The sequence below is a fragment of the Falco biarmicus genome, chromosome 2 (genome assembly GCF_023638135.1).
Source record: "Falco biarmicus isolate bFalBia1 chromosome 2, bFalBia1.pri, whole genome shotgun sequence".
Lineage (NCBI taxonomy): Eukaryota > Metazoa > Chordata > Aves > Falconiformes > Falconidae > Falco > Falco biarmicus.
Window position 1 is genome coordinate 90,155,074 of NC_079289.1, and position 21,311 is coordinate 90,176,384.

Sequence of the window (21,311 nt, forward strand, 5' to 3'; positions counted from 1 at the left end):
ATCTGGAAAGAGCAGCTTTACTGCAACCTGTGTTTTCCATAAAAAAAGAAGTGTTGAAACTGCAAATTCTCCTAGTACACACAAGCTAATATGATATCCTCATTCAGACAAAACCAAACAGACCTTTTGCCTAGAGACTAGAGAGACCTGATTCCAAGAATATCTGAAACACCTGGAAAACCCAGGAAAAGCCCAGCATTTGATGTCCCCTCGTAAGTGTGGATGAAACCGTCATAGGATCCTTACTTTTTCCTTTCATTTTCTAGTATCCTGAATAAATCTTTGAAGTACTGGGGAACACGGACAATCACATTTTCTGAAGGACCTATATCTTTGAGCTCAGGATAGAGTCTGGTGTCAATCACCTTCTTGATGTATCCCAGCCAGTCAAACTGCAATGACAAAAAGAAGGGTGGTTAAAGCATATTATGAAGCAAGATGGTTTATTAACTAAGTTGCACCTTTGAGACTAATGGTTTCAAAGCTTTATTTAAAAGCTTATTAAAAATTTAAAAACTATTGCACTTTGTCATTACACATAATTTCAAACCTCAGTAAAATATATATATATATAAATATAAGTAACTATATTTAAAAGAAAATATATTGTAATTGAGTACACACATTCCTAATGATATTACTTTAACATGCTGCTCTGTGCACTGAAGGCAATTTTAATTATATAGGTCAGAAGTTAAAAGAATAATTTTGCAATTACCCCCAACCAACCTGTGGAATCATGGCACTAAGCTCCGATATGTTCATTTTATTGTACATCACCTCACTCGTTCTATTTTCATATGGAATCATGATCTGGGGGGAAAACAAACAAACAAAAAAATCAAAACAAGGATTATCTTGCAGGGACCTCCTCTTATATCATTGCTGTCCATCATAATCCCAGTGAAGAAATATCTTACCATCTATTTTCCAAGCATTCATAGCATTAACTTCCTTTTTTGAAGATGGCATTTAACTAGTAGAAATGGAACACAGTTCATCGTCATCTTAACTCATTACTGGGGAATTTAACGAGCTGCATGTCTTCTTTGAAGATATTAGACCAATTTTAGCTCTGATTATACTAAGGAAATGCATGTTGATTCATAAGAGATACAAGCACACCTAGACCATTAATACTTACTCATCCTGTCATGTCAGGTAGAAGCCAGTTCCAAACTGTATGGTTTAAAAGGTCAAATCTGAGATAAGTATGCTGAAGTGCATCTTGTCTCTTGGATTTAAACATGTTCTTGCTATGGCCTGACTAAATTTGAGGGAAGAGCCAGATACACACAAGTTTCTCATTTTATCCCACCATCCTGATTTCCATAGCAGGAAACCTGGGTATATAAACCAGACATGAACTGAAGTATTCTCTAATCAGGCCTCTCATCTGGATGACCAAAGGAGACAGACATCAGGATCCTCTGTAGTGTCAAAGTCCAAGGACACAGAAAAAGAAATCCTAAATATAAAGCAAGTTCTTTTATAACTGATAGGGGACATTCAGATTCTAAGGTGGCAGTACAGTTCATAATAGAAAAACAAACCAAGTACAAGATATAGCTCAAAATTTTCTCAGTGTTCAAGAGGAACAAGAATTGCCGATGGCAATTCCAGCTCTGCTCTAAGGTAATTCCTACATAACAGGCTGTATGCTGTGCAGTTTAAAGAGGACAGAGATTGACGCCAGACTAACCAGACAGCTGGCAGTTGTCCAACCAAAATTCTCCAGTAAGTGTCTGCGGTTTTACTATTGCTCAAACCACACAGGAAAAAAAACCCCAACTTTCTTCTCCCTTTCTGCAAATTTTATTTTATCTGACAAATCTTTAAACTCTTCTTGAACCCGTTTGCTCCCTTGGTCTCAAAATTTTCCCTCTTCCTCCAGTAATTCAAATTTAACTGAAATCTTCCTTGTACACAACAAGCTCTCTTGCAGCATGCTGCTCCCTCCAATATCCAAAGTATCCTCCCTTTATTCTTGCTGTCTCTGCCTGAGCACACAAGTTCTCCATTGCATACATTCTCTTACAACAAAGACAGAGGAACACAGGATACAGTAAAAACCTAAGTAGCAAACAGGACTATCTCCTTTGAAATCACAGTAAAATGTTTATATAAATCATTGTGCTCATTAGGGATTATGCAACAATCCATGTCCCTGCACTCATGTCTAATATCTGAATAAATTTTAGGAGGATTATTCATACTAAGAGGAAATTAGGGAACCATAAGCAAGTATGGCTTGTTGCATAACAGTACACATTACTGACCCTGAAGGCTCTTACATGATCCAAGTCATCTTATATGCCCACTTCACCTATATACTTTATAGATTTAAACTCTGTAAGGCATTCTTTAAGTAAAGTATTAGAGCTACCAGAAGTAGCGATGCATCTTCTTACCACATAACTAATAACCAGAAGAAACGTTTTCTGTTTTTCAAGTCTGCTGGGTCACAATGAAGTATCTGCTCATTAGTTCATCCACATTGGGTAACTGAAGCTGAATATTGGGCTTTATTTAGAGGTTTGACAAAATTTCATCTTTCAGCAGGGAGATGGAAACACCGAGTTACTACCGTCGTGAATGGCTTTCAGTTTTGCACACACACACCATTGGGAAGCATCACTGCCTTTCCTCCTGTAGACTGCAGCAGCAGAACTCAGAGAAAACTCCTCTGCTGCATCACTTGTCCTGTACACAGGCTTCTGTGTTAGCAGGAGACCCAGCATTTCACAAGGGACAACGTCTTTCTGCAGTGATATGCAAAAATCCTCATGTCAGCTGGCAGTTCTGCAAATCAGTGTCAAGGTTATAGCTCTAACTTTTGCTGGTTTCCCAAGACTGAAGCTAACTTTTCTCTCTGTCTTTAGAAGAAATGGAAACAATAGTGGACTTGCAGCTCCCAGGAGTGGGATTCCTGCAGCAGCCCCACTGAAACAGGGATACAGGGAAACAGAAACATTCCTTCAGCCCGCAACAGTCCTAAAGCATAAATTAAACTCCACAAGGGGGAAAAGATGTCATCAAGTAAATCAGTCAGAACTGAGCACCAAATTTAAATCTGTTTAGCTTTACTAAATTCAATTGGACCTCTAAATTAAAACTCATGGAGTTTCTCATCCCCTCTCCCAAGGTGCCCCATGAAAGCAGCTCAGGAGCTAACTGTGGTGCTGTTGTAACAACTGCCCTCTCACTACCAAGCATCAATATCCCATCTAGGTCTTGCACTGCTTTTAGACTGTTCCTCAGAGAACCAGCCGATCTGCTTCTTGAATACATGGTAATGTATTCTCAACATAGCTGCCCAGCAGGGACTCAGATTGTGCCCAGTCTCAAAATTACAGTATAATAATTTAAGTTTGAAAATACCTGTAAGATCATTCAGCCCAACCATTAACCTAACACTGACAAGTCCACCACTAAACCATGTCCCTAAGTGCCACATCTGCATGTCTTCTAAATATCTCCAGGGATGGGGACTCAACCACTACCCTGGGCAGCCTGTTCCAATGCTCAACAACCCTTTCTATGGATTAATTTCTCCTAATATTCAATTTAAAAATCCCCTGGTGCAACTTGAGGCCATTTCCTCTTGTTCTATTGTTTGTTTCTTAGGAGAAAAGACTGAAAACACCCACCTGCCTACAGCCTCCTTTTCACGTAGTTGTAGAAAGCTAGAAGGTCTCCCCTCAGCCTCCTTTTCTCCAGGCTAAACAGCCCCAGGTCCCTCAGCTGCTCCTGCTCCAGACACTTCACCGCCTCATTGCCCTTCCCTGGACACACTCCAGCACCTCAATGTCTTTCTTGCAGTGAAGGGCCCAAAACTCAACATAGTGTTCAAGATGCGGCCTCACCAGTGCCACGTACAGGGGGACGATCACTGCCCTGGTCCTGCTGGCCACACTATCTTTGATACAAGCCAGGATGCTGCTGGCCACCTTGGCCACCTGCCGGTTCATGTTCAGCTGGCCGTCGACCAACACCCCCAGGTCCTTTCCACCAGGCAGCTTTCCAGCTGCTGTTCCCCAAGCCTGTACCATTGTGTGGGGCTGTTGTGACCCAAATGCAGGACCCAGCACTGAGTCTTGTTGAAACTCATACCACTGGCCTCAGCCCATCTGTCCAGCCTGCCCAGATCCCTCTGCAGAGCCTTCAAGCCCTCCAGCAGATCAACACTCCTGCCCAGCTTGGTGTTATTTGCAAACTTACTGAGGGTTCACTCAATCTCCTCATCCAGATCATTGATAAAGGTATCAAACAGAACTGGCCCCACTACTGAGCCCTGGGGAACACCACGTGTGACCAGCCACCAACTGGATGTAACTCTGTTCACCACCACTCTTTGGGCCTTGTCATTCAGCCAGTTTTTAATCCAGCAAAGAGTACAGCTATCCAAGCCACGAGCAGGCAGTTTCTCCAGAAGAATGCTGTGGGAAGTGGTGTCAAAGGCTTTACTAAAGGCCAGGCAGACAACATCCACAGCCTTTCCCTCACCCACTAAGCAGGTCACCTTGTCACAGAAGGAGATCAGGACAGTCAGGAAGGACCTGCCTTTCACAAACCCCTGGTGGCTGGGCCTGATCACCTGGTTTCCCTGTACATGACATGTGATGGCACTCAAGGTGATCTGCTCTATAACCTTCCCTGGTATTGAGGTCAGGCTGACAGCTCTGTAGTTCCCTGGATCCCTCTTCTGGCCCTGCTTGTAGATGGGCGTTATATTTGCCAACTTCCAGTCACCTGGGACTTCCCTGGTTATCCAGGACTGCTGATAAATGATGGGAAGTGGCTTGACAAGCTCTGGCACCATAAACTTGTGTACATCTAAGTGGGCAGCAGATCACTGACCATTGCCCCTTGGATTGTGGGGGCTTCATTCCACTCCTCGTCCCTGTCTTCCAGCCCAGAGGGATGGGTATCTGGAGAATAACTGGTCCTACTGTTAAAGACTGAGGCAAAGAAGGCATGAAGTACCTCAGCCTTTTCCTCATCCTTTCTCACTCTGTTTCCCCCCACATTCAGTAAAAGATGGAGATTCTCCTTAGCCCTCCTTTTGTTGCTAATATATTTCTAGAAACACTTTTTATTGACTCTTGGGCTTTGGCCCTTCTAATTTTCTCCATGTATAACCTCATTATATCCTTGTAGTCCTCCTGAGTGGCCTCCTCCTTCTTCCAAAGGTCATAAACTCCTCTCTTCTGAATTCCAGCCAAAGCTCTCTGTTCAGCCAGGGCAGTCTTCTTCACTGCTAGCTCATTTTTCAGCACATCAGGACAGCCTACTGCTGTGCCTTTAAGATTTCCTTCTTGAAGAATGTTCAGCCTTCATGGACTCCTTTGCTCTTCAGGACTGTGTCCCAGGGGACTCTGTCAACTGGCCAAAGTCTACCATCCAGAAGTCCAAGGTAGCAGTTCTGCTGACTCCCCTCCTTACTTCTCCAAGAATCAAACCCCCTATTATTTTGTGATGACTATGCCCAAAAAGGCCTCCAATCACCCCAAAGTCCTTCTCTGTTTGTGAACAAGAGGTCCAGCAGGGTACCTTCCCTAGTTGGGTCACTCACCAGCTGTATCTGGAAGTTCTCTTACACACACTCCAGGAACTTTTTAGAGTTTCATCTCTGCTGTGTTGTTTTTCCAGCAGGCATCTGATAAGTTGAAGTCCCCCACAAGAAGGGCTAGTGATTTTAAGACTTCTCCCAGCTACTTATAGAGTCTTTAATTTGCTTCTTCATCCTGGTTGGGCAGTCTAACAACAGACTCTTACCATGATATCTGCCTTCTTGGCCTTCTGCCTGATTCTTACCCATAAATACTCAGCCCTATCATCACTGTCATCAAGCTCTAGACAGTCAAAACACTCCCTAACATGCAGGGCTACTCTACTGCCTCACCTTCCTTCCCTATCCCTTCTGAAGAGTTTATAGCCATCCGTTGCAGCACTCCAGTTGCATGAGTCGTCCCACCATGCTTCCGTGACTGCAACTGTACCATAGTTTTCCAGCTGTATTATGGCTTCTGGTGTATTGGTGCAGATAAACTTCAGTTGGGCTATCGATACTGTCACCTTTTTGGCAGGACAAGCCCTAATTACTACATGACCATTCTCAGGCACTTCTGTGGTTATTAACATATCGATAACCCCTGCATCTTTGCAGCCACACAAATCTCCATCCTCTGCCTCCACTGAGATTGCAGACCGAAGGGCCTAACTAGCATACCATCCCTCAAACATTCATATGCCACCCCCAGGCTTATCTCTAGCGAGCCTCTTTGACATCCTAACAATTTAAAGGACCAAGAATATTTGGTTAAGGGTTTTTCCCCCTGAGAATAAAATAATCAGTTTAACAATTAATTAAGGGAGAAATACTGTTCATCCTTTCTTCATCAGAATCTGTTCCTTCTGCTTCTAAAAAACACTATTGCTAAGGCTGTTAGTACAATGGTTTTCCATTTTGAAAAAGGATTGCACTTTTTAAAATAAAAGCTAGCTTGAATGCCATGTTAGATTACTAACCTCAGCTATTTTAACTTCCAGTCTTAGAACTGACTTCATATCAGATTCAGCTCGTGAGGCGTTTGCACCCAGAAGCACTGCTGTATCAACCATGAACTGCAAAAAGGCATCTCGGTACTGTAAAGAAACAAAAAGAGTGAAATTACCACTGGATTTGCTCTTGAGCACAGCTGCAGCAGTAGATCAGAAATGGCCAGCTATAGCAAGGAATATAATACTTTTTACTTTCATGCCCTAGCAATCAAAGTTGTGCTTTCCTTACCTTGAATGACTGCTGTCACCAAAGAAAAAGGAGAAATAACACCATAAACATACTGTGCATGACAGAGATACCTGCTGTGGTTCACAGAGTATAAATCTCGGGAAACGCAAATGACACTTCTGGATTAGACTGGCAACACTTCTAGCTCTTACAATGGGATTTAGACAACACGTATGAGTGTACACCAGCACCAGCTCATACAGTAATCAGTGTAGGACTGAAGAAGTACTTGTATAAAAGTGCAAGCTTAGTGGCTGAGAAGATAGGGAGATAAAGGGACGCTCCGCTTAGCTCTCTTCTCTGTTCCTGACATGGCACTGTAACACATGTACCTGCTACAGTGCTCTGCTCTGCTCTCCACGGGCTATCCTAATAAAGCACATCTTAGTCTCAGTGTGTATACGCCAATTTTAGAAAAATACACTGTATGTAATGATACTGTAGTGATTTATGTGCTACCTCCCCCCTAGCATAATCTTTCAGAGATTTTGGAGGGATCAGATTACTCCTCATCAACTCCTACCAGCTCACAGTCCAACAAAAGCAAAAATATATCCCAACATATTTCCACCTTTAATCTTTTAGTAGATAACAATTACTTGTATCCTGGCATCATCTAGTCTGATAGATGCAGCTAAAAAAAACTTACTAACCTCTCAGGGAACTCAAAAGGGAAGCAAAACTGTAAAAACTTTGTCAGTAACAATGACCTGTCCCCCATGACAACCGAAGGGGTTGTTTCCTTTGAGCCTTGGACTGTATGTGCTGGATACTGCCCGCAGGCCTTCATCGAGGGAGGGGGGAAAAGGTGCTGCCATTGCCAAATATTGATACATCAAAGTCTTTGATAAACATTAATGGCTTCACAACTGCTGCCCTTAGAAAAGCAGCAAGAAACTGTGCTGTAGCAGAGAAACCATAAAGCAGGGAGAGGGTACGTGGGGACAGGATGACACGATAGGAAATGAATACTTAATACTTGAAATCTGTTGAGGAACTCTTGTTCTGATCATTAAATGAATTCAAGTTAATTTGATGATAATGACCTGTGGTGGCTCTTGAAATGTACTGGGCTTTCTGGTCTAATTGAGCCCAAGAGGCAGGCCTGGATGGCAGCTCACCAAGGCAGCCCGAGGACATGGCAGCTTCTGGGCTCTACTTTGTTGAGATGTTCTTGAGCTTCTGGGCACTTTGTCCATGATCTGGGAACTCCTGGATCCCCGCAAGAGACATGAGGGCTCCCATTGCCACCAGGTCAGGTAAAAGCTAAGGGGAGGGTAGCTCTAGCAGCTGCTAACTCTGCCAACTGTGCTAGACCAAAGGGTGCCCACAGCCTTTCTTCCACCTGACTCCTGATCTGGGGGGGTCCAGCACCCTTTAAGCCCATGCCAGAGAGCCAGGCCCAGAGCACAGCTCCCACAGGCTGTCAAGAGATGCAGCAGTTCACAAAGAAAAGGACGGCAAACTTCGCCTGGCATACCCATCCTTAGATATGGTAGTCACATGCCACAGGCCATGATCCCCAGACACCAGTAATGTACCTTTCTCTTTGTTATGAGACTGTTGGGCCCAGATGGTCCTTCATAAGGAAGGACGCAGCTCTGCAAGTCTCAGGCTGCAGGGAGTGCCTGAGGCCCCCCACCGAGGCTGGGGCACATGGTCTCCTAGTGTGCAGGAGGTGTGCAGTTACTGTGGAGGTGTGCTGCCAAGTGAAAGAGCTGTGAGAGATCAGCAGATCACACAGCCTCAGAGGAGATGAGAAAGATCAGCCAGACATCCCTGGAGACCCTGGAGCTTCAAAAGCCTGGACCTTCAGCTGCAGCACAAGAAGCAGGAGGAGCCTGTGCTTATGAGGCTGGAAAGTGTCAACTCCCATCACAACAAAGGCCCTCAGCCCACTGCTCTTGTAGCTGACGACAACTCAGGAGCACTATCAACTGGGGTGTTGTGGCTGAGCCTGAGCCACTCAGGACCAGCAGAAGGAAGACGCAAGCAACAGCAGTAACAGACTCACTGCTGCAGGGGATGGATGGCCCCACCTGCCAACCTGATTTGTCACCTAGGGAGGTTTCCCGTTTACTGGGGGTCTCACATTCAGGATGTTGTGAAGAGCCTAGCAAGCTTATCCAGCCCTCTGACTACAATTCCCTGATGTTCTTCCCGCTAGGCACCAATGTTATTGCCAGGGGTGACCTGGGAAGTATCAGGCATGACTACAAAGCTATGGGGACAGAGGTTAAGGGCCTGAGGCCAAGATGGTGTTCTCCTTGATCCTGCTGGTGAGGGGTAAGGGCCTGAGCAGGACATGACAGATCTTGCAGGTTAACAACTGGTTGCACAGCTGGCATCAGAAGCAGAAATTTGGTTTCTATGTTCATGGGACCCTCTCTGAGAATTCACAGCTGCTTGGAAGGGATGGGATCCGTTTGACTAAACGAGGCAAGAGTATCTTCACTAACAGGCTGGCCAATGTGGTAAGAAGGACTCTAAACTAGAAACAATGGGCAAGGGAGTGATTCTTGAAGAAAGAACTAAGGAAGGTACAGATAGGGTAGGCAAGCCAAGGGCCCAGGGTAATGGGAAAAGAGGAGACATAATCAACAAAACAGAGCTGTAATGGAGCCCCTTTGAGGGTAGGTATGCAAAGAAGGAAGTGCCTACGAAGGAAGTGCCTACAGGACAGCCTTACAAGGAAGACTCTCAAGGGCACACTGAAGAATCAGCATGACTGGGTGTCCGTGGGAAACCCCTTTGCACTAATGCAAACAGCATGTGGAATGAACAGGAGGAGTTAGAAGTTTGTGTGGAGTTACAGGGCTATGACCTCACTGGGATCACAGAAACATAGTGGGATAACTTGCACAGCTGGAGTTATACATGGATGGATAAGGATTTTTAGGAAGGGCAGGCTGAGAAGGTGAGGAGATGGGAGTTGTCCTTTATGTGAGAGAGCAGTGCAAATGCATGAAACTCTACCTGAGCTCCTCCAAGCTCAAGAAAAGCCCATTCTGACAAGTAGGAAATCTAGTAACAGTGGTAGGAGGCCTGGACAGGTGCAGAAGTTGCTCCTAGCTAAACTCAAGCATAAGAAGGAAGGGTATAAGAGGTAGAAGCACAGAGAGATGACCTAGGAGTATAGAGTTGCTGACAAATATTGCAGGGATATGGTTAGAAAAGCCAAGGCCAACTTGAAGTTGAATCTGGTAAGGCATATGAATACCAATGAGAAAACACCCTACAAGTACATAACAGCAGAAGAAAGACTAGGGAGAACACAGATCTGCTGCTAAATGGAGGAGGGTAGTAAATGACACTGAAAAGGCCAAGATGCTCAATGCCAACCTTGCTCCAGCCTTTACTGGTAAGACTGACCTTCAGGAATCCCAAGCCCCTGAGACCAGAGGGGAATTCTGAAGCAAGGAGGGCCTATCCTCAGTCAAAGAGGACCAAATTAGGCAGAAAAGTGGACACAAGTAAATCCAGAGGGTCTGATAAATTGCACTTATGAGTGCTGAGGGAGCTGGCTGAATCATTGCAAGTCTACTCTGGATAATACTTGGAAGGTCACAGATATTGGGAGAGGTCCCTAAAGGCTGGAAGAGACAAAGTATCACCCCTCTCTTAATTCAAGAAGGAAGATCCAAGGAATTACAGGCTGCTCAGCTTCCTATCAATCCCTAGGAAGGTGATGGAGAAAATCCGCCCTGAAACTATTTCAAAACACATGAAGGACAAGGTGATCAGGAGCAAGGAGCATGGATTTATGAAGGGGAAATCATACTTAACCAGCCTGAAAACCTTCTATTAATACTTTAATATCGTGACAGATGAGGGGTAAGCAGTTGTGATTGTTCACCAAGTTGAAAAAGTAAATGTTAGAGAAGTGCACAGTGAAGTGGAGTGAAAACAAGCTGAGTGGCCAGGTCCAGAGGGCTGTGATCAACAGCAAAGAGTCCCGTTGGAGGCCAGTGACTAGCAGTACGTTCCAGAGGTCAACCCTGCTTGAACAGAGGGGTTGGACAAGATGAACTCCAGATGCCCTTCCAAGGGGGAGAAAAAGCAGGGGGGACCTCAAAATCTTACAAAAATCTTCATTTGAAAATCTTTGCAAGAGTGTGGTAGTGGTGCTTGTAGTGGTGGTATTTTCTGATATAAGATGTCTTGAAAAATCCAAATCCAAACAAACCACAACCCCTTCTCAGTCTGGGGCTCAACAAAACAAAAGTAACAATGGAAAAAAATGAGGGGAAAAATGGCCACATTGATTTCCAGCTAATAATACTTACAGATTTGGCTTCTGTGGTGTTTTCCAGGTAATCCTCTCGAGATGCAAGAGAGAGGCTTGCTTGGTCAAGCTGTTAAAAATAACAAGAAGCAGCATTTAATAGGTAAATTCGTCAGAATTCAAAGGTAGCCCTATAAGCAACCTTGGAAGACTTCACATTTTTCTGGCAATTATGTTAGATGTGTGTAATTATCTAACACATAATATGCTACACCAGCCTGCGTTCCACAGGATTTCAAAACAACAGAAAAAAGCTATACTGTGATCTGGGGAGCCTCAGATGCCCCCTCCAATATCTGAGCCACCTACTACAGCAAAGAATCACCTACATGATTTGTGTGTTTATGGCTCCATTAGCAAGTAGGTAATGCAATAGGAATGGGTCTACAGGATCAAGCAGTTGGTGCTGACAACCACTCATCCTACACATATTTCAGGGGCACCAGAATCAGCTTGAGACAAACACTAGTCTAGTGTATGGACCAAATGCCCATTAGACGCTGGAGCATGTTAGCTGCTGTCTATCTGGAAAGCATCGTTAGCCTTCTTTGACTGAAATTGAAGTTACACTTTTGAGCTTCACCCTAGACTGGCAGTGAGTGCTGTATTTGGCTTTTTGAACAGATGTACTGGAACAGCTGGATACCAGCCACAAAAATGATTGCATGCATGCACAGGAAATTATTATGCCTCCAGTACATTAGCTAAAGATGTCTGGTAGGCATCCAGGTGGATCTTTGACTTTCACTTATCCTTTTGATGTAAACATGGATCAAATGTGTTGGTCTACAGTCACCCTAATACTGGAATAAAGTCCTCCAGGTAATTTCTAAACCAGTCCTGAAAGTTCATTGAGATCTGCACTTAGACTTTGAGTGAAATGACTACATGGGAGTATTTGCATACTTTTTCAAGTTCCTAACCAGAAAAACTCACAGCACAGCATATATCTTAAAAATACTAGAAACTGAGATTTCCCCAAATACTTCAATACGATCAGGTTACATTAAGGTATGGAAGCCAAAGCTGAAAACATAATTCAATCAGCTTCTAAACTCTGAATAAGATACTGACTGGAGAAGAAACAGCAGGTTTTATGTTTTAAAATATTATTTTGATGCTGTATTTGTTTTTAAAAGTTATGTCTAATGAAGAGAGATTTGTATTTATTCATACAATTTCACATCTTTTTAATCTAAATCCTACACAATTTATGTTTCACTTTTTCTACATTTATAACAATGACCTAAATACACATGGCCTAGAATCTAAAATGAATGAACTAATTTCATTCATTTCCTCTACTGGTTGCTGTTCTCAACCTTTAAAATAATCCATAAACAAATAAAACAAATCATCCACCAAAAGGACAGTAGCTGTGATGCTCAGTGCAACTCTGATTCTTTGAAAAACTCTATCACCTTCTTTTTTCAGCATATTGAAGCAAAAAGAATATACCCTTATGCCTTGTGTATGTGTGTCCCAGTAATAGTTAACTTTAGATGATTTGGTCTGTTTCAATTATGTGACTGTTGCATGAAATGCTCATCCAGATTTTCCTGGCTTAAGAGATTTGACAACCCACCAAAACCAAGCAAACAGAAATATGAGAAATAAACAAAAAAGTTAACCAATTTCTTCAGCCCCCAAGAAAAAAAAGATCATGTTCCGTGCTGAATAAAGTTTTATTTGGAGTTTCTACTTTTTTTCTGATCCATTCATGATTTTGCAATGCCGAACAAAGAATTTTGCAACAGAGCCATTTTCATAAGCAGATTGAAATATTCCATGGTACATCTGCACCCCTGGGAATTCATTAAAACATGGAGAAAGTAGAATACTGTCTGATGTATTCTGCAGATCAAGTTCTTAAGCAAATTAACAACAACAGAATACTCTACAGAATAATATGTATTCATAGCGTATAGTGGTACAGTTGTTTAGGTGCCATTAACCATACTGAGTGAAAATACTGCTAGGTATAATTCATTTCCAAGAGACCAGCAATAAGGATTTAAATAACCAGCCCTTCACTGACAGGTGACTTGGACTAAAATATTATGCCAGGAGATACCTAAGTATCTCTCCTGATTCTGCTGTTTCAGTTCTTTTAAAGAAATCTCCAGCTGAGGCAATCCTGACAGGATCTGAAGAGCATATTAGCAGAGTGACAACTTTAATACAGCGAGCGGTTGGTCTGCTGTTGACTTGACTGTTCAGGAAAATGTCCTAGAGATGAGGAAAACTTACCTTTCAATTTTATACCTGTAAAATGCCTCAGTCAAAGACATTTTAAAGAATTGACTCAGAATCGACATCCACTCCAGTACCTCCACAGTTAACTGTTATTTGATCCCCAAATAAAATGTACTCATGTCTACATTCCCAACAGCTAGCCAAGATGCTAGCAACTTAAGAATCATAGACCCTATTTTGCTACAATGAATGGCATCATAAATTTCTTCTTTGACCCTTCTCTTCTGCCTTCATAAACTATTTTCCTGTAGCAGTGGAGGGCTGGTCTACTCTAGTTACTCATCTCTACTTCCTAAAAAGCAATGCATTTGGCCCAGGCACTCAGTCTTGTCCTGGTGACATCTCACAGTAATACAATTCTCTGGAGTTTTGTCAGACTACAAGCAACATTTCTGGGGTCTTTTTCTAACTAATCTAAACTGTTGTATAATGTCATGCACTGTTAATAGTCATGCTTTGGTCCAAAAGCAATAGCATTTCAATAAAAAGGTAAATTCTGTATTTCAGATTTAGAAGTGTTTGGGATACATCTGTGTTGTGAGCTGCTGTATAACCAAAGATAATGCATTTCCATCTCAAGAAAAATAGCCTAAGTTCAAAATATCTGCTACTGATGCACCATTCTTCACCTTCACAGACAAAAACTATTCTTCATGCAACTGATGAGTCATACGCAGCACAGAGAACACCCCCAGGACTAGATATCCACCTCTCCCATTTTCATGCACATAGACCCTTGACACTGGGCCACTGGGAACATATTTTACCTTTGGGGGTTTGGGGTTTTTTTTCCTATTTGAAAGGAGAAAATATCCTGCACAGAAATGTTTTTCAGTAACGTGTGGTTGCTGGTGGCTTCTACATTCCCATGAATTTTCACCTATGCACCTGTAAGTCAGTAGGTAATAGCGACAATAATCAAGTGTAAACATTTGGCATGTAAGCATGTTTTTTAAAAAACGAGAACACAAAATACTATGCGAAGTAACCTATTAGATATGCCACGTTTTACCTTCAGGATATACTGATCGGAGATTTTGTCATCAGCAGCCACATATAAGCGTATGAAGACAGAGTTACTGTACTGACCACGAAGAGTTGCCAAGGCCTGCACTAAGCTAAACCTCCTCTCTGACCACAGCCCTTCAGGTCCAATGTTGGATTCCAGCACAGGCCAGCGGAAAGGTGAGTGCCTCAGTATACTTAACAGGGGTTTCATGTCAGCTTTTTCAATTTTATCTGAAATGTAAAAGTGTGACAACGATTACATTCCAGAAAATTAAAATCCAGCAACAGTCACATAAGACAAAAAGATTTATCACCCTTGATCAATTTCTAGGCAAGACAAAACACAACAGCTAAACCCCAAAGCCTCTGCTCTGCCTGTGAGCACAGAAGCACAGGAGTCCAACCCAGTTTATCTGCATCAAGAGGCAAATCAGTGCCTTTCAAAAAAGGCAAGGGCTGGAATTAAGTCACTTAAAAAACCATTCGTGACTTCGGAACTAGCATAGAAACCACTGTTTCTGAGAGAGGGTTATTGTACATAATCAAAGCTAGAAGGGTCAGCATCTTGGCACTGAGGCTGCAGGGCAGGCTTTCTCAATTGCCGACAGTCAGTCTCAGGCTGTGCTGGAAGAAAGCTGCATGGGAAATAGAGTCTGAAAGAGTCAGAAGGACAAAGGGCACTCCCAACTCTTCCTTCACCCATGCAGCTACATAAAGGTAGGGATCTGTCCCAACCTAGTGTATAGCACCTCACAGTGACATTTACAAGCTCAGGAAAAGCACTTGGCAAGTGTGGCCATAGGGCTTCCTACCCAAAACTTACTTGACATGCAGATAACTCTAAGCTAAAGAATCCAGGGTTGTCTATACTCAGCCCTGTGGAAACGTTTTGATTAAATGGATTTAGAGAGAGGTGGAAGATGCTGAGCAACAACAGTCTTTTGAAAGTGTCAGTATGAGAGTTTCATCCCAGGGCTCCTCTGATGTACCAGGCACTGCTCCCACCCCCAGGGCACAGTTTTGGCATCCTTTTGCACAGATTCCCTGACAAGCAGAGATCTCGTTAAAACTGACTTCTTGAGCCTTGGTGTACCTCAGTTGAATCCCACCTTTGAAATCTTTGTGTTGCCACAAATTTTCACAGAACTCAGCAGACAGAAAAAAAAACCCTGCCTTTATAAACACAGGTAACTTATATGTGTGTCTCTCAAATGAGGCCACTTACTCTCATTCATGCAGGATGCATAAAGGATCTTAGCCTTCTGTACAGCTTCACTGTCTCGTCTTTTGCTGATGGGTTTCTCAAGCAATGCTGAAAAAACAAATGAAAGGGTTTTTTCAACACATCACAAAATGTCAGAATTGTCTGTTTGCCTGTCTCAGCATTTGCTTTAATCATAGCATTTGTTTAATTAAGGATGAGGTTCCACGTGTATTTTCTTACGCAGTAACACAGACATTATTGTACTTTTTTCAATCCCCAACAGAGAAAGATTGATTTATTTATTTATTATTAAGAGTACTGATTTAAAGCCAGTTGACAGATACTGCTTATTTCTTCTCATCCTTACAAAGAGCTACCCTCAGCAAACTGAGGGGACGGGGAATAGTGGGGCAGGGGTGGGAACCAGTGCATAGGGCACGGAGTCGGGAATTCTTTCAAGTGGCTCAGCCTCTGGTGCTGGTATGTTATGAAATCAGGGTCTAATGGGGTAGGTGATGATCCCAGGAGCAAGACTGCTGGAGTTCACATTTTCCAGCTCTGCTGCTGCTGAAGGAAAAGGGCAGAGAACTGCCCCATTGTCTGTCAAACACATACAACCTCTCTCTTGTAAATGGCACAGAAGGGCAAGTGTCCCACTGTTTGAAAAGCTGCATGATATAGCTCCCTCACACTATCGTCAACCTCCTTGGTGCCTTAAACCCAAACCAGCTTTTCTAAACCATCTTCTCTACATTCCTTGCATTCCTCACATTATGTTATGGAAATGAAATAGTATGAAAAGTGCATCTGAATCTCAGCAGTCCACTCTCGGCTGCCTCGAGCTATTTTATTCAAGTTGTAAATCAGTCATGATGCAGCTGCAACTACACATAATATGGCTAAATGCTGTGTCCTAGTTTCAGCTGGAATACAGTTAATTTTCTTCTTAGTAGCTGGTGCAGTGCCGTGTTTTGAATTTGGTGTGAGAATAATGTTGATAATATACTGACATTTTTAGCTGTTGCTAAGTAATTTACACACTAAGTGAAAGACTTTTCAGTTTCTCAGGCCCTGCCAGCAGGAGGGCTGGAGAAGCACAAGAAATTGGGAGAGGACACAGCTGGGACAGCTGACCTGAACTAGCCAAAGGGATATTCCATACCATGTGATGACATGCTGGCTATATAAACTGGGGGAAGATGAAGGAAGGGTGGGACATTCAGCATTATGGCGTTTGTCTTTCCAAGTAACCATTACGCGTGATGGAGCCCGGCTTCCCTGGGGATGGCTGAACACCTGCCCGCCCATGGGAAGTGGTGAATGGATTCCTTGTTTTGCTTTGCTTGCATGCACAGCTTTTGCTTTACCTATTAAACTCTCTTTGCCACAACCCTTGAGTTTTATCACTTACTCTTATGATTCTCTCCCCCATCGCAATGCAGCAGAAATGAGGAGGGGCTGTGTGAGAACTGGTTGCTGGCTGGGGTTAAACCATGACACAGAGGCAGCTTAGCTACAGCAAAGTCTATCAGCTCAGGTGCAGCACAGCATGAGCACTTCCATGGCCAAGAGAAGCAGGGTAATGCTTAAGCACAGCATGGAAACAGGGCTAGCAAACCCTGTTGGACCTCTTCTGGCTTTGAAAGAACCAGACAGGTCCTGCAGAGCATTACCTTATTGTTACTGGGACGACTGAAGAGAGCAGCTCTGCTGAAACCATTGCAAGTCCCTCCTGTTCTATGCTCAGCCAGAGCTAAAAAGCCTCAAAAAATTCACGAGTGCCTTCTCTATACCATAATCACCAGTGCTCTGGGTTTCAAATGTGCAAAGGTACAGTGCAGACTGTCCCTGTGTGGTGCTGTGCCTGAGTTAAGAAGCACGGCTCACACAAAAGGCAGAACAAAGTGCAATGCAGGAGTCCCAGTGGCCTGCCAAAGCAGAGGGCCACTGGGACTTCATACCACCACCCATGGCAAAACAAAACAGCTTCCACATGGAGCTTAATCAGGTGTCAATTCAATGTTATTCACAGAATCATAGCATTGTTTGGGTTGGAAGGGGCCTTAAAGATCATCTAGCTCCAACCCCCACGGGCAGGGACACCTTCCACTAGACCAGGTTGCTCCAAGCCTCATCCAAGCTGGCCTTGAACACTTCCAGGGCTGGGGCATCCACAGCTTCACAGGGCAACTGTTCCAGTGCCTCACCACCCTCACAGAAAAGAATTCCTTCCTAATATGATCTAATATAAATCTACCCTCTTTCAGTTGAAAGCCATTACCCCTTGTCCTGGCATGTCCTGGCAAAAAGTCCCTCTCCAGCTTTTGTGCAGGCCCCCTTTAGGCACTGGAAGGCTGCTAGAAGGTCTCTCTGGAGCCTTCTCTTCTCCAGCCTGAACAACCCTATCTATCAGCCTGTCTTCATAGCAGAGGTGCTCCAGCCCTCTGATCATCTTTGTGGCCTCCTCTGGACTCACTCCAACATGTCCATGTCCTTCTTATGTTGGGGGCCCCAGAGCTGAACGCAGCACTCCAGGTGGGGTCTCATGAGAGTGGAGCAAAGGGGTAGAATCACCTCCATCAACCTGCTGGCCACGCTTCTTTTGATGCAGCCCGGGATAGAGTTGGCTTTCTGGGCTACCAGCACACATTGCCAGGTCATGTTGAGCTCCACATCCACCAGCACTTCCAAGTCCTTCCCCTCAGGACTGCTCTCAATCCATTCTCTGCCCGGACTGTATTTGTGCTTGGGATTGCCCTGATCCAGGTGCAGGACCTTGCAGCTGGCCTTGTTGGACATCATGAGATTTGCAGGGGCCCACCTCTCAAGCCTATCCAGGTCCCTCTGGATGGCATCCCTTCCCTCCAGCGTGTGGACTGCACCACACAGCTCGGTGTTGCCAGAAAACTCTGCCAATACTGGCTGGGGTGACTCACAGTACTGAAGAGGTGGTGGTGCTGCCATCAAAAAGCAGCACCCTCCTGCGAGCAGGTGGCAGCTGCTTACTGTCCAGCCCCTGCCCTTCCCAGCACCTCACCAGAGTCCTCTCTCCAATGTTGCCTCTCACAGGAGGCAGAAGGCCAGCTGGGTGGTACCAGTAGATGCTGTAGCTGAGAACGGTCTGGGTTTGCACTGCTCCGCTCAGTGTTAGGAGCTCACTGCTGGAGGCAGCATTTGAAGATGCTTATTTCCCAGGATTTCCCTAGCACTTTGAAGAACCTGCCATGCTGCACCTCTCAGATATTCCCCACCTGTGCTCATGTGAGCACTCGGGACCTTACTGCTGACCTTTATTAGTCAAAGAATACCTTAGCAATGAGCAAATGCCACCTGTTCTTTCCCTCCAATCCCTTTTCTACTTAAAAAAAAAAAAAACAAACAAAACAAGAACTCATTTGCTTGGATCCATGAGAGATGTAATGACATCACATCCTTTTAATTATGGATGAGATTTTCCCTACAAATACTGCTGGACAAGTTTCCCAACAGCTTTGGTTTCAAATCCTGAAATTGTTAATATTTCTTACCTTGTTAAATATAATATAACGTCAGTCACTGCCACATATCTTCAGTGTGCACAGTCCTTAGCAGAATAATCAGACCTGCTCATGGTTTAAGAATGGCATTTTAAAAGAAACTATAAATGAAACCTCCATAAAACTAAGGATGAAAAAATACACTCCTATTAAAGCTATTGCAATAACTTCTGTTCCTGGCCAGTGAGCTGCACAGCCATGAAATTTTGAAGCTAATAAAATTCAATGGTGAAAGCCCAGCTAGAGCTCAGGAGAGATACAGAGGATGAGATCCAATAAAATCAAATCAACTCTCTAAGAATACACCTGCATAAAATCCTGTTAAAGTCAGACCTGGTGTTTTCCCATCAAACCATCTAATTATGCGCCAGAACAAAGCTGTAACACTCCCTGCACTACTGTAAAGAATGAAGTGGGGTAGATGCTGCCAATTTGCTCAGAATTAATTTATGAAGAAAATTCTTGGTTCCGATAATGTAAAATCCAGTGACCAAACATGAAAGTCTTAACAAGACAGTTAAATCCTGTTGACATTGAAATAGGGGATGTGACCCATGAGTGCTCTTTAGGCTACAGAGGTTCCTCAGCCTTAGCCTCAAGCTTTCAGAAAGATTTAGAAGCTCAAACCTAGAGCACTGGTCATATCCAGTCAAATTCTGTATTAGCTAGTATAAAATCCAAATACAAGGTTTAGAAATTTGTGTCTTATTTAACTCACAAATACACATGGCTTTTACACATCCTTGAATATTTAAATTCTTCTTAAAGAAGAAGAGCAAGGAAAGCAGGTGATGCATACTAATAAAAAATATGGGTGATCAATTAGTCTACCTACAGGTTGCTGTATCCATGGAAAGAAAGTCACTACTGTGATTGAAATCAATGTAGACATATCAAGCCACATTTAAATTAGCAGCGTCAGGTACTGTGAGTAGCCTGGCCATAGCAGCAAGCTGCGACAGCCCCCCTCCTGCACCAAGCGTATCTAATTGTGTGGGTTGGTACATGCTGAGCTCTGCAGTGCAGCGTTTTGAAGGAAGGGCTGCAGCTCAGAGTCTCTGCTCTCTGAGGACCTCTGCAAGTTGAACAGACCTACCTCAGGGCTACCCTTCTCTCTCACCAGTATGCAAATGCATTCTCTGAATAGTGCTCCATCTCTTGAGATGCAAGATGGCATTTCAGGCTCTCATCTACACTAAGGGAAATGCCAGCCGGTGACCTACAGAGAAGAAATCCAGCCCCTCTGAAAAAATCCAACTCTTAAATACAACTGGCTGGGAGGACTGTCTTTCCACTTTGAAAGGTTTTAATGGTTTCAGATATTTTCTGTATGGACAGCAGAACAAAAGCAAAACCTGTAAGGTCTTCAGGGAATAGGGAGAGGAAGACCACCACAAGTCAGTTAATGTTCAGCCTCATGAGATAGTTTAGTATGCTTAAGTCCAGTAGCTGGTATTAAAAATTGTGGCCAAGTTAACGAGATCAGGGTTATCAGCATTTTGACTAAAGCATCTCACTCAGCACTAAGAAGGACATTAAGTTTGTTCTTGCAGCTTTCTTCTTTGTTGGGTTTTTTGTTTGTTTGTTTTTTTAAACTCAGTTTCCTTGCTTCAAAATGAAAAGCTCCAATTTCCTTCCATTTCAGGACTCCAAACATTAACTGAATTCAACTTGAATCTATAGACAGTTTCAATAGACCAAAAAATTAATCCTTCACCAGATTCACTGACTGTGAAAGAAATTTTATCCAGTTTTGATTGGCATCTTTTAGCTTCATCTTTAAATAAGAATTTTTAGGGAAAAATGGCCTTGACCAGACTAGGAAACACACAGCACTCCAACGATACTTAAAAAAAAGCCACCTTATAATAATAGTTCATTTGTTAGCTCCCAGTTAAATGTTACAGTTCTGGACATTGAATCGCAATCTGGCTGCCGAGATTAAAACAAACCCACAATCTAAGCTGATTTACACCAGAGCACAGATTTGTTATTAACATCAACCACAATTTAACAACTTGTTGCTGCTACAGACTTATAACACTAGCCTGCTGCCAATGCAAAGCAGAATATCATAACCAGGACAAGCAAAGCAAACTAGCATAGTTTAAGCCACATTGAACATAAAGCCTGCAATAATGTTTCCCTAACCAAATATGAAGTACACGTTTGAACGGCCGTTCTAGCAAAGCAGCTTTTCTTCAGTTATGTGTTTTACTTTCAAATTAA

General features: G+C 43.3%; 1 protein-coding gene across 1 annotated transcript in view; it reads right to left on the reverse strand.

The window, feature by feature from the left end:
* Positions 1-21,311, reverse strand: part of PHEX (phosphate regulating endopeptidase X-linked) — a 113,801-nt gene that overhangs the window by 72,269 nt on the left and 20,221 nt on the right. Inside the window, exons 4-9 of the mRNA XM_056329663.1 lie at positions 15,568-15,654; positions 14,347-14,573; positions 11,080-11,148; positions 6,532-6,648; positions 730-813; positions 247-392 (exon numbers count right to left, since the gene is read on the reverse strand). Of these exons, the coding sequence (XP_056185638.1) occupies positions 247-392; positions 730-813; positions 6,532-6,648; positions 11,080-11,148; positions 14,347-14,573; positions 15,568-15,654 (730 nt within the window). The remainder of the gene's footprint in view (positions 1-246; positions 393-729; positions 814-6,531; positions 6,649-11,079; positions 11,149-14,346; positions 14,574-15,567; positions 15,655-21,311) is intronic.